General features: G+C 51.2%; 3 protein-coding genes across 3 annotated transcripts; 2 read left to right on the top strand and 1 right to left on the bottom strand.

Moving 5' to 3' along the window:
- Positions 1-3,725: 3,725 nt before the first annotated feature.
- On the top strand, positions 3,726-4,892 carry TRIREDRAFT_74902 (uncharacterized protein). The gene is made up of 5 exons (XM_006962332.1): positions 3,726-3,895; positions 3,999-4,014; positions 4,101-4,185; positions 4,279-4,425; positions 4,519-4,892. The coding sequence occupies exons 1-5, from the start codon at positions 3,883-3,885 to the stop codon at positions 4,651-4,653; spliced, it is 396 nt and encodes a 131-aa protein (XP_006962394.1). The 5' UTR covers positions 3,726-3,882; the 3' UTR covers positions 4,654-4,892.
- Positions 4,893-5,270: 378 nt separating this feature from the next.
- Positions 5,271-6,110, bottom strand: TRIREDRAFT_21498 (uncharacterized protein; the record flags this gene model as incomplete). The annotated part of the gene is made up of 4 exons (XM_006961922.1): positions 6,009-6,110; positions 5,865-5,895; positions 5,645-5,660; positions 5,271-5,567 (listed from the first exon to the last, which is right to left on the bottom strand). The coding sequence occupies exons 1-4, from the start codon at positions 6,034-6,036 to the stop codon at positions 5,271-5,273; spliced, it is 372 nt and encodes a 123-aa protein (XP_006961984.1). The 5' UTR covers positions 6,037-6,110.
- A 1,668-nt stretch (positions 6,111-7,778) lies between these two features.
- On the top strand, positions 7,779-9,061 carry TRIREDRAFT_103801 (uncharacterized protein; the record flags this gene model as incomplete). Its single annotated transcript, XM_006962331.1, has 5 exons — positions 7,779-7,894; positions 7,969-8,158; positions 8,191-8,341; positions 8,823-8,852; positions 8,898-9,061. The coding sequence occupies 5 exons, from the start codon at positions 7,779-7,781 to the stop codon at positions 9,059-9,061; spliced, it is 651 nt and encodes a 216-aa protein (XP_006962393.1).
- Between the last annotated feature and the right edge of the window lie 3,662 nt (positions 9,062-12,723).

The raw sequence follows: 12,723 nt of genomic DNA, 5'->3' as shown, positions 1-12,723 counted from the left end.
GCGGCGGGACAAAGGGCCTCGCTGCCCCTAACGCGGAAGCCTTTGCCAGCAAAGTGCGGTGCCCGGGGACAGGATCGTGTGGCCAGTCGCATATCGCGCGGCACTTCTAGCTGCGAAGCCATGTTTGAGGTTGATGAGAGGGGTCGCGATGTCCGGATGTTTAGGCGGCCTGATCCGCACCAGGATGGACCCAAACGACGGGACTAGCAAGGGTTGCCTGATTGGGCAAGCTGGAGAAATTGGCTTGACGATGAGTGCTGCACGATATTGCAGCTTCGGGATAATTTGGGGATATACTAGTAGTCGTAGACGCAGTTCGTGGAGACGGGATGTTGTATTGTGGCTGGGGAGACGCAGTTTGGTGGTGAGGGCAGCACTGGACCAAATCAAATCAAACGTTACCTTATCGATCGGAGGTGGCCCCCCCGTCACCGCCTTGGCGAGCTGGGAATATTGCCGTTGAAACTTGAAGCCTCAATCAATCTCAGGCACCGCCTTTCCATGCCTGTCCAACTGGCATCAAACATTTGCGTGGATATTTCAACCCTGGCTTCGCATGTACGATTGACCCTTGGAGTATCTGGCTCCGAGCACAGACACCTATTGATATCACGACATCCAAAACACACCGGCCAGCCGCGGGGAAACGTCCCCATTCCACGCGCCAACAGCAACACCAGCAGCCGGAGCCTCTGCTCACACGCGCGTTGCAGAGGAAGAAGAGCCAGGAGGAACCAGATGCGGTCGGTCCCACGTACCTACTGTATGTACTGGAGAGGCCGATCTGAGATTCAGACGCGGTGGCTCCTCCGGCCCCTGATAATTTCACCGTGGCGGGGTGCGACACTAAGACCGACTCCTGAAGACAGACGCGAGCTCCCATGCTATTAAGCGCTGCGCCAGAATACGCTCCTCGTTGACTGATGCATTCTGTATGCTGGACTCTGTGTGTGTTTCTATGGGTATCAGGATAAGGCCGATCACTGAAGGAATGAAGTATACAGATGCAAACACGCCCAAAAGGGGGACTGGACAAACAACTGCCTTACAAGTAGGCGAGTAGGGGCTCTCGTCTATCGCAGCCAGTATTACCCAGGCCACCAACGGCAAAGGCGTCGGCTTTTCCATCTGAAGCGAAGCCGAGGATTCAACTTGATGGATAGTGTCCTTGTAATACCGTGTAGGTGAACATGGGAAATGTTCAGTGTTCCATTTCCCTCCGTGTAATCTGCAGCTGGTATTTGCCGGATCTTTTTGAAACGAGGATGCTAAAGGCTTCATGCTCTTTCACGTTGTCATTGGCCAAGGCTGATTGCTCTATAGATTAGATTCGCACAATGTAAATCTAGCACCCCATGTCAGGTAATCTATGAAGTCGCGCCAGTGTGTTTGTACGGTCAGAGGACATGAGATATCCTGACGTGGAATCGTAAGGTAACCTGGAACAGCTGAAGTTGTTGGTAGCAGGGCCAAGGTCATTGAGGTACATGTAGGCAGCCGGACATTGAGTGGCTTCACTTCTTTCCACCTGGGCTTGCCGTCGGAAACACCAGGGAGCCGTTGATGACGAATCACATGTACGACAACAAGCATCTCAACTGTACATATGCTTCCAGCGGTAATTTCGACATTTGCTTCGCTGTCATTGTATCAGATAAAGGGCAGAGTGGGCGTGGATGGCGAAGATTGCAAGCAGCTAGTGGCAGCTTCGGGAGTAGCGCGATTCCATCTATATTGAAGCCGAATGCATGTCAGGCCTAGTATTGGAATCTCGGAATGGCATCCGGCTCGTATCGACCCTCGACGGCTCTGTATGCTGCTGCATTAAACAATCGGCCTCATCCACAGCGGCACGATATCTGGTGATGCTGGATGTTTCGTCAGAGTCATGACTTGGTCATTCGTAAAGGCTGATTCGTCGTGAAGCGGCGTAATTTAGGCGGAACTACTGGGTCCTATGGTGAGTTGTAGAGAAGGCGCTTACCAGCCGGTTATTGAATCTCAGCTCTAGTGTGTTGCAGAAGAAAGAAGAAAGGCGAGGCAGCATTATATACCTACTTAGAGACGGCAAGCAGAGAGAACATGTTGCAGCTTTACTGCGTCTTACCGAGTGGCCTATCTCCTCATTAGGTACGCTTTCCAAAATTGCTCCTTTTAGATCTGTTCACGACAGCGGAGGCCATTTCGTAATAGAAGCCAATATAATTCTTCTTTGTCTAGACGAAAGAGGAAATTGCCGTCAAATATCGTCATCTCCACATGCCTTCGCTGTTCCAGTCTCAACAGACAACGTGGAAATGGGGCCCCGCTCACGACAGGTTGCGTTCCATGTGATCAATCTCGGATCAGCCTGTCACTCTCAATGGCCTTGCAGCAGATGAGCCAGGTAATCCGCCAGAATGTCATTCGCAGGTGAGAGCATGGGTGCACAACAGGATGTAATACAGTGTAGATTGATGGCACTTCTTCTCACCGACAACAGCAAAAGCAATGGGACTGCTGGGAGAAGCTCGGTTAACGTTGATACCCGTGCTCTCGAGCTCCTATGGCGTGTCTCAGAGTCTCCCAGCTTTTCGGGAGATGACGTAGGTGTCAAAGCCGGGAGACGAGGCTTGGCATCTATCACATTTTGTGATGAGTCTCTGAGTAAGAAGATGAAGATGAAGATGGGCAAAGAGCCGCCAGCGGGGGAGTGGACTGTCCGGCCTGCAGCAGTGCCGAGGCTGCAACTGTTGTGCTGGAGAAAGGGACCCCCTTAAAGGGACCTGGTAGGAATAGTCTGGGTCGAAGAAGCTAACAGAGTCAAGCTGTTGATATCGCGGCCCTGACCGAAGGCTGTCAAGCACAGTCGGTCAGGCTGCCACTTTCAACCAAGGCACCCGAGTTCTACAACAGCCCGAGACTGGCTGCCTAGAGGGTATGTAGTATCAGTTTCTGCCAAGTGCGTTTTTTTGATGATGATATCGCCACTACAACCTCTCTCCGTGTCTCTCCCCCTTATACAGGTTGTTGATACTTGTCGACACAACGATCACGCGTGACCAGCCAGCATCATCTTCCGGAACTTGACGTCAAAACCCAAGCTAGCGCTGCGTCTACTGCACTCGAGGTCAATAAGCAGGCACCCGAATTAGCATCAGGCACAGCTCATCCCCCTTGGAATCCGGCCATTCTCGCAGCCTCCTATAACGGGACGGGACGGGGGACTCGTATGGGACCTCGACTGCACATGTACCCGCAGCGGCACCAAAGTGGCGGTAGACACCCTGTAAAACACCCTGTAGACACCCTGTAGAGGACATTAGCAGTAGGTACCTAAGTACTACTAGTAGTAGACGTTCGATGGCCAGAAGCTGAGCTGTGCTGAGCTGCTTGCTCACTGTTTTCTTTTGGTGGGGTTCCTTGGGCCAGCTTGGCTCCTCTCTCTCTCCTCTCTTCCCGCTCCAGAGGGAATGGGAAAAAAAAAGGACCCGCGGCGGGGAACATTGGGCTCGGATTCTGGTCCCAGTGACGTGGTGCTCAGCGCCAAATCACCGGTGCGGACAGGTACCCGCTACTTGTCATAAGGAAAAAAAAGGCAAGGTTTCTGGGTCAGAGGTTATTAATGGGACGGAAAACGAGGGGCAACTGAGAGGCTTTGTCTGTCTCTTGTCTGCTTGCTTCGACGAATATCCACCTCACCAGATAAACAACCCACTCCGCCATTTTACCCTTTGGACCTGCTTCCCAGCTCGCGAGAACCCTTTTGCCTCTTTTCATCTCTGCCGGCTTCTTCTCTTCCTTCCTTCTTCTTCTTCTTCTTCTTCTTCTTCTCGTTGCTCTCTCTTGTCTCTTCAGTCTCTCCCGTCTCCACGACTCACAGCTTCACACACAGCCGTCATCATGTCCTGGCAAGGTCAGCAGCTCCCCCCTGATCCGAGAATAACCCCACCTCGACCTCGAAACGGACGAGCAGAAGGGAGAAAGTGATATAGCTACTAACATTTCGTCAACCACAGCTTTCGTCGATACTAGGTGCTTACTTCCATCTCTCCCTCTCTCTCCCGCCGCTGCGCCTGAACGATCCGAACACGTCGAAATACTGACTGCGGGAAATGTAGCTTGGTCGCCACCGGCCACGTCGCCAAGGGCGCCATCATCAGCATTGCTGGCGACAGCGCCTGGGCCACCTCTCCTTCTCTGACGGTATTGTGTTCCCCCCACCTCAACTGCCAGCACGGGAGCTTTTTCGCGGATTCAGAACGGTTTATACTGATGGAAAGGGGGGAATGAATGCAGATCCAACCCGCCGAGATGAAGGTCATTGCCGACATCGTCAGCGGCAACGAGGCCGCCTCCGACAAGGCGCGCGCCGAGGGCCTGTACATTGCCGGACAGCGCTACGTCGTGACCCGAGTCGATGAGGGAAACATCTACGCCCGAGCTGTACGTTGATCCTCCCCGATCCGCTTCTTCCGAAATTCGTCGCCGTCTATCCACGTCATAGCTCGAAGTTTTGTGCTAATAGGAGATTCTTAGGGTCGGGAGGGTGTTGCCATCACCGCCTCCAAGCAGGCCATCGTTATCGGCATCCACAACGAGACCCAGCAGGCCGGAAACGCCACCTTGGTCGTCAGCGCTCTCGCCGACCACCTCAAGAACACCGGATACTAAGAAGTATAATTACATCGCTGGTGGAATGGGGGGGGAAGCTGAAGACGGAGTGCAAAATTCAAGGTGTCGAGCAGTTGTGCCGTGACAGCGTTGGATGATATAAAGGGGAAGGACGTCAAGGAGGAGTTTGCGTGGGAAATCTTTGCAACTTAACTGCCATGTGTTGGGAGGACCAAAGTCATCTTTTCTCGGCAGATTCCAAGAAGAAGAAAAAAACGACAAAAAAAGCCAACATTTTCAAAATCCTTGTTACTCATGACTCTGGTGACTGAACTTTCGTTATCGCTGCTGTTTGCCATCTCAGGGTGGTTCCATGAGTGTCTTCACGGCTTGCTATTAGCTACCATCGCTTGTATCATGACTGTCACGCCCAGCCTCGGGCTGATACCTAGATACATTCTACAATCCAGCAGTTTATCGTTACACCGTCCCTCAACGCCGCTGTTCAGTTAACGCCAAAATACAGGTGTTCGCTGCCCACCTGCCCCAGATTCTGTACCAACCCCCGAGCTCTTCATCATCGCGGATCGTCCTTCTCGGACAGATCAGTGAATCAAGCGTACACCAACATCTTGGGCCGCTGAAGCTGCCAATTTACGAAAATCCGCATCAAGGTCCTAGACGGGCAACTCGGCATTGCGTCGACCAAGCCCTATTCGATCCGCCAGCATCCCGATATAAGGCCCGACCACAGGCAACCCTCGAGCAAAGCCTGCAATGGTACCTAGGAAGTCGCCGAAGAGTACGACGATGCCGTAGGCTTCTACTAGGAAGCCGATAAAGGTCCATTTTATCAGTATCAGCGTCAGGCCGGCGAAGAAGGCGGCGGTGCCTTTTGCTTTTTGTTTCCTGGCGAAGAAGAAGAATGTCTTTTGCGGGCCGATGATGATGGTTAGGCCGATGAGGAAGAGGATCTAAGAAGTCGTCGGGTCAGTTCCGTGTTGGAAGAGGGTGATGGTGTGTCGCGATCGAGGGGGTGGAAGGACTGTACGTTTCCCATCGCAAGCCTGCGAAGCACAACTAGTGTTAGCCAGGTAAAACCACCTTTGCTTGAGGCAAGCCTGGGGACAATATGGGAAACCTCACATGGCACGATCAAAGAAGAGCATCACTCCCCCAACGAGGAAGAGTCCACCTGATTCGGAGCGACGTGCGTTAGACCGAGGCGCTTGTGTTCGTCGCAGCTCGAAGCTCGCGGACGGGTCGCGTACCTACCGCCTGAGCAGAAGACGACCCCAATCTCTACACGCGACGAGTCAGTACCTTGGTTGTATCGCATCGACTACCTCAGGTAGGTAAGTAGGTAGTGGGAGTCGGGCATGGTCGCGTGAGGTCTTCGTGGGGTGTTTGCATACTCTGGTTATCTGATAGCCACATTGACATTTTGGCGGGTTTGTGGTGTTCTCTCCTCTTTGATTTGTTACGGGTTATACAATCCCTGGAGATGATGCGACAAGGCTCTTTGGGCGTTGAAGAGGCAGGAGAGGTGGCGCGAGGTTTGGTCTCGGTGAAGGGATGAGGAAAATGTCGAGATAATGCTGATACTGCCTAGTATTAGGCGATTCGCAGCTTCGTTGTCTCTCACTGTCTCAGGACACCATGGCGGAACGCGATTGGGAGCGGCGCTTCACCTTATCGCGGATTAGGCTTAGTGCAAGGGTCTACTAGTAGTACCTAGTAGTATCTTGGGGAGGTACCTCACTTTCGACGTCACCCAGCTTTTGTGAGGAAGAGGGACGGTTCTCTGTCGTCGCGAGGCAGTTGAAGTTGTATTCTGTTCTAGTGGTGATGATTTATTTGTGAGACGAATGTATTATCGTGAAGCACATCTAAACTTATCATTACGGCGATTTATCTGCTTTCATTTATTCCACTGCTTTGCGGCCCAGATGGGTTATACAGGGTGTGTCAACGTCAAGAAACGATCCTGGTGAGCTACGAGGTAAAGGCTCAATCGAAACAAAGGGTCCATGGAGCTTCTCTGAGACTCAATTTTCTCTCTTGAAAGTTTAGTCTTTCTCACAGTCGTCTTTTGAAAAGTCAGCCCTGTGTTCGTATGAGGGCATGCCAAGGCAAGAACTCTACACACCAAAAGGCAAGACAAAGTTCCGTCGCCGTTTGAATGACAGCTTGTGCACAATCAAAGGCCGGCTCCAAGCCCAACAGACGCAATCAACCGCACCCTGGCACATCAAGCAACGCCTCATCTGCCGGGTACCGTCGTCACGAATGATGCCTGATGGACCAAGAGTGCACCATGCCGTCAACTGTGCCTCTGATGACGCCTCCTACACCCAGGATGGAGTGGTCTTAACGTTTCAGGGAAACCCAGAAGTGAAAGATCGCTGTAATCATGTTGAGCTTGAAGCGGACAATAGCATGTAGGCAACAGTGCTACGTGTAAGCATCGGCCAGTCGCCGCTTCAAGATGCTAAAACCGCAGCCATGCTCAACGAAATACCTGCAGAGGGCCGACGACTAACCGGACTGGCGAGGACTCAATGCCTCTCCCCGTCAGATGTCAACGATAGAAGCCGTTTGATAGTGGAAGACTACGTCGCAGGTATACGTGTCCTGGTGGACTGAGCCGGGACTACGCATGAGTCTCAACAACGCAGACGCAGCTGGCCAGACACTGGCGGCCTCCAAACGAGGGAGGTATCGTCGAATCACTTGGCCCTGGGCTCGGAAACTCTGTCTATGACAACTTATATCATCCCCCCGAGTCCCCTGTTGTTCTTTTATTCAGATTTGTTCCCAAAAGACATACGCACTTTGACATCTTCCATCTTACAGCCATGCACTGATATGCATCACCGAGGAAGACCCAATGATGCAAGGGAACTATGATACTGATACACTCTGATGATGATGAGGCCGAGTACATGTAGTAAGTTGGTTCTTCCTATTCACTCTGTTTACCCTCGCGCAGCCCTTCTATCCCATCTCTCTATCTCCATCTATTTATATATCTAGAAATATCATTATTCATACTGACCGGACACTTTCGCGTCAGATGCAATGGCTCGAACCGAAACTGCAGCCGTTTGGAGTTTCACGAAAGAGGAAACGGAACCTACAGCCAAACGCACCAGAACCCTCCACAGACGCGGCCTCACTAGAAAATGCTGCCTACCCGACACAGAGGCGAATACACGGAGACGGTTGATGCTACACTTACTCATAAACGAGGACACCCAAGGATCATTGTACCATCGGGGGAACACATTGTTGATTCAAGGTAGGTTGCAGTCCAAGTCAAATTCGCCATGTTTCTGACTGCTGACTTCTGAAATTCTTGGGACCCTGATGCAGATCTGGCGCTGAATCCGAGCCCGGAGAGAACTGTCATTACCGCCTGACCCTGAATGTCCCGCCCGGAATTTGCTTGATCTGCCGCGGCACAGAACAACGTTGGAGGCTGTATGATGGGCATCTCTCGAGGAAGAGCAGCCTTACGGCACTTGATCAAGATCAACATCCGGCCCAGGAAAGACTGCCTCAGGTGAGCATCTCCCTGTACTAACAGTTGGGCAGACATTCGCTGATATCATCAAGCACTGTTTTCCATGTGTACTTCTCGGGGATACGCCTTTACAGGAAGCAGCCATCATCTTGACGCCGCACAGAAGAAGTTCCAATGGACTCGACACAACCCTTCTCATCACTCGCTGTTGGCAGTCCACCTGTAGGTGGATGCGATACCACTGCCATCGAGGAGCAAACTCCCCTGCTGGGAAAGGCATCCCACTACAGAAACCATATGAGTCCACGGAGTTCATTATCAATATGACAGTTCAAGATCGATATCACAGTCCAATATCGATATCACGGCTCAACACCAAGCTATTGCCTGCTTGCACCCACAACCACACAGTAGTTTCACGCTGGGAACATCCACCACCGAACATTTTGGCAGGTCATGTACAGAAGCTTGTCACATCATTCATCCGGAGACTACCCTGAGCTCTACCTTGTTATCGAAGGCACCTAGAGTCCCAGCCTCCATTGGGAGAGCCTCCGTGGCGGGTGCTTACCGGCTCTCCTTGACGACACATACAAGACCAACAAATTCAAGATGTATCTCTTCCAGGTACCAGGTCAAAAACCTATACAGCATTCAAGAAAGATCATCAGGTTCTATAACTCAAATGCTGCAGAATTCACAGATAGACAGATATCGGCCCCATCGGTCGGCCGTAAGTGGTATTCATGATACTGAACAGATGACAGTATACTGATAGTGTATGCCAACAGGGATTTCCCTATCTGTTTGACCTCCTTGCTCCGCCTCGCGTTGATGCCAAAACTCCACGTCAACGAGTCTTGGTATCGGCTGGAGTGGCAGGCAAAGGGAAGCGCTCACAACCATGGCCTCTGGCCTCTTCTGGATGGACGGCGATCCTGATGTGAGCAATCTATCGAGATTCCATGCAAAAACTGTTTCCGACACTGGCGCATATTCTCGTCCTACTTCCTACAAAGACGCTGTTTACAGCAGTTTACCGAGGACCACGTTTGATTTTCGAAATTGAAAGTTTTCGGATAACAACGGCAGAAGAACGTCGATATTCGAGCCTATGTCGCCTCTCCCAGTCACCAGGATGAGGTCGCTATCCATGACTTGGCCAGATTGGGGGCTGGACCCCTGCCTTTGCGATTGATGAAAGGAGGGATGCAGTCATGACAACGCGTGCTCAAGATCTGACATTTGAAGTTGGACAGTCATGCGGAGGGAATAAAGCAACACCTTGATCGTCATATAAACAGCAACAAATACAGTGGCAGCCAGCCCCGAGCTGGCGTTCGCTATCAAGAGCGTCCCGAAACTGCGCAAGCAGCCCAACGGATTCCTCACATACTGTAGCAACCCATTTATCGTTGCTACAGCAGAACCTTTGCCCTCAGAAGCTCACGACCCGGACTTTTACGCTGTCGTTCACGTTGCCAATAGTCTCTCGCTGGTCATCTGTCGATAGAGGCAGACCAAGCGCCCAGGTCAATTGCGGACTTCAGATGCTCGCAATTCATGCGACATGCTTGCCTCCAAACGATTCTGCCGATGAGAGAGACGTGTTCTACACCAACTATTCGTGGCTCAATAAGGGACTTGTCTCCCCCATTGGTCACCTTTTATGTGGTGGATGCATAACTTCCTTTACTTACGATTTCCAAACGTCCGAACGACCTGCGGCTATCTGTGGGAGCTCGGGCAAATCATGTTCAATCACCTTTGAGCTGCTTGGCTTCCACGACATTGGACGTCGTGGGACCAAAGACACAACTTGCCTTACACGATATAGTTACACCACGAGGCTCACTTTCAGTCATGACTGTACACTACAACCCTGCCTCAAATGGATCGGAGTGCCATACAATCACTTCATCAAACCATCAAGGAGCCATCTACGGCTTTCGATGGCACAGGACTGATAGGATCCCAAAGAACTGAAGATGTAACGATCAGGTATTCACCGGCGTTACGAAAACACTACAAACCCACGCGATCATGGCTGTTCTCAGACATAGAGAAACACATGGACATCCATATATACGAGAACTCTAAATTTGCTGGCCTGCGTTCGGGCGCTCTCGTTATCCGACCTCGGCTCGAGAGGCCTCGCCTCGTCGACTCTCCAAGACTATTGCGCCTACAAGGAGAAGTTCCAGTCTGGGATCATGCTTGATGAAGCTCGGCACCCGCGCACTACTTACTCACCACAAGGTACGCTTAACAAAGTATCAGAAACAATCACTGACTGGAGAATCGCGCTGGACTCAGATGATGAGCTTTTCGCAGCAACAGTATGGCAGACGATACCTGTTGATGATCTTTTCAACGCGACGTCTTCTCCTATCCACAGATATGCTACCTGGCGATGATTGTTTGACTCGTGCAAGAGAAAGAAGACACCACAAGTCGAAGGAGAAATTCGCCAGCCCTTTATCTTCTCACCATCAGTCGAAGCGACTTCTCCAACTTCCCACTTACACACCCCGACCATGGTGTTTCTGCCAGCTTGATCGGTGACCATCTCAGACTTGGACCAGAGTGTGGCTACTGCTCCAACCAGATTAGGCGATATGACACAGTGGTAACGTCGCCATCTGGTCGTCGTAGCCCTTGTCTTTGAGTCGATATCTACCGCGTCATCAACTGGTTACAAAACATTATCGTGGTCATCAAAGAGTTTAGATCATGTGCTATACAGAGACTACAATCACGAGAGTGAGGCAACTTTCCGAAGTACTCCTAGTACATCGCTCTCTTTCCGCTTACGACGGTCTATCACAACAGAATAATAATATTCATGCTCGCTGCACAACAGGGCCGCTGAAGACGGGAAACAATACCCATCTCAACTGGAAACATCGACTTTGGAGGCTTTCGTGAGCCCCATCATTACGATCGGCTGGCCTGTTGAGAGACAGCTCCTTCTCAAGGGCCGGTTATATGCCATGGATTTGCTCGAATCACACATAATTAATGACAGCGGGTTGCAGCTCTCGTTCATGCCGGATGGCCTTGATGAGAAGCCGCTCTATCAAGCGGATTACATCGACGAAAAACGCAAGATTCCACGACGCTGGGTGGAAGGGGCCGGGACTGGAACTACCCCAGTACCAAGGTAGTACAGATGGAACATCATGACGAGCATGAGGTAGAGGTACGGAATCTTGGAGGTGAATTGATGGCGCCCTCGGGGGGGAGTTCCGGGGCACGGGAGAACCAGATTGACTTTGCCATTGCAAAGACGTTACCGGGCGCTGCTTTCAATTCCCACAGACACGGAGGATGGGCTACCGGTACAAGATCACGGCATCAGCTAGGAAAAGAGCGACTTGGAAATGGACTGACAAGTGTCAGGTATGCTGAGCACAAACGTCCTCTTCTGTCAGTCCATCAGCGCATTTCAAGCACAGTAACATGAACCAGGAGGCTTTACTGTATTATCTTCTTCCAAGAGCAATATTCTGGTGGTTCTAGACAGCCACGAGGATACCACCCACTATAGGCTCCGAGCCTATCTCAGCAAATACAATACATCTACTAGTTGCGATCAAGGATGACGGTTGGGTGCCATTGATGCAGACTATTGGTCTTGGGAATCTACCAAAGACGTACAATAGAGGAGACGCGCCAAATGCAAATGACGGAACAGATCACTGTATTATCGGGGCGTCAGAAGACGTGGGACTTATCGACAATATATCACGGCTGTGCCCATGACTGCATTCGATTTTACGCATCCACGGCCAGCAGAACCCTATCGGGGTTGCTCTCCACAGATCATGAATAGATCAACACGCGTCGACGATATCTAGCAAGTCTCAGCCAAAGAATCAGACCTCCAGTCATACAGACTATGAACCACATACCAGAGAGTGTGTGGTGTGTGTGTCTGTTCCACAGGGCGCTCTGGCCAAGCGGACGTCGAGAACCCTGAGCTGCTCCCACCACTGGCTTTACATCACACGACCATTACCAGACAATCCTTTCAACAAACAACTGATTGAAGCAGAAGAGGATGCGAAATGTCGCCACAGAGCATTCAAATTCTCAGGCGCCTCCTTTGTCTGAACCCGATGGCGCGTTGTGGATATGCGATGCACCGGCGGAGCGTCAGGCATAACAGGCCGCACTTTCAGCTGTCCTTCTTCACTATCGACTGGCACATTCTTCTTTGAGGACGTGCAACGATGGCAAACCATACAGAAAATTGACGCCATCTTGACAAGCAACGCCGCTTTGTAAGTCAGCAGAGGCATCTGTTGTGCTTTGATGGAGACCCAGTGCGCTCCGGTAAAGAGGCCAATGATACGGAGTCTTCGTAAAGATTCTCGAGGAAGTGGTTTTTGGGGGGGTTGCATGGGTTGAGAACAGTATGAGGAGGAATCGAGGTGCATGAGGACGACTGTCAGAGCAGGAGTCTCAAACATTGAGAGAGGGCCAATTCAAAGCCGCGATTTCTTCAACTCATGATAGAGTACATACATGTATCTCTTACCAGAACAATCTAACGACAAGTAGCATTCTTCATATATAAGTTCAACGGACTGTACCAGCAT

This window comes from Trichoderma reesei (genome assembly GCF_000167675.1).
Source record: "Trichoderma reesei QM6a unplaced genomic scaffold TRIREscaffold_2, whole genome shotgun sequence".
In the NCBI taxonomy this organism is placed as follows: domain Eukaryota; kingdom Fungi; phylum Ascomycota; class Sordariomycetes; order Hypocreales; family Hypocreaceae; genus Trichoderma; species Trichoderma reesei.
The sequence above is the reverse complement of the archived record's forward strand: the minus strand, read 5'-3'. Positions and strand labels throughout refer to the sequence as shown.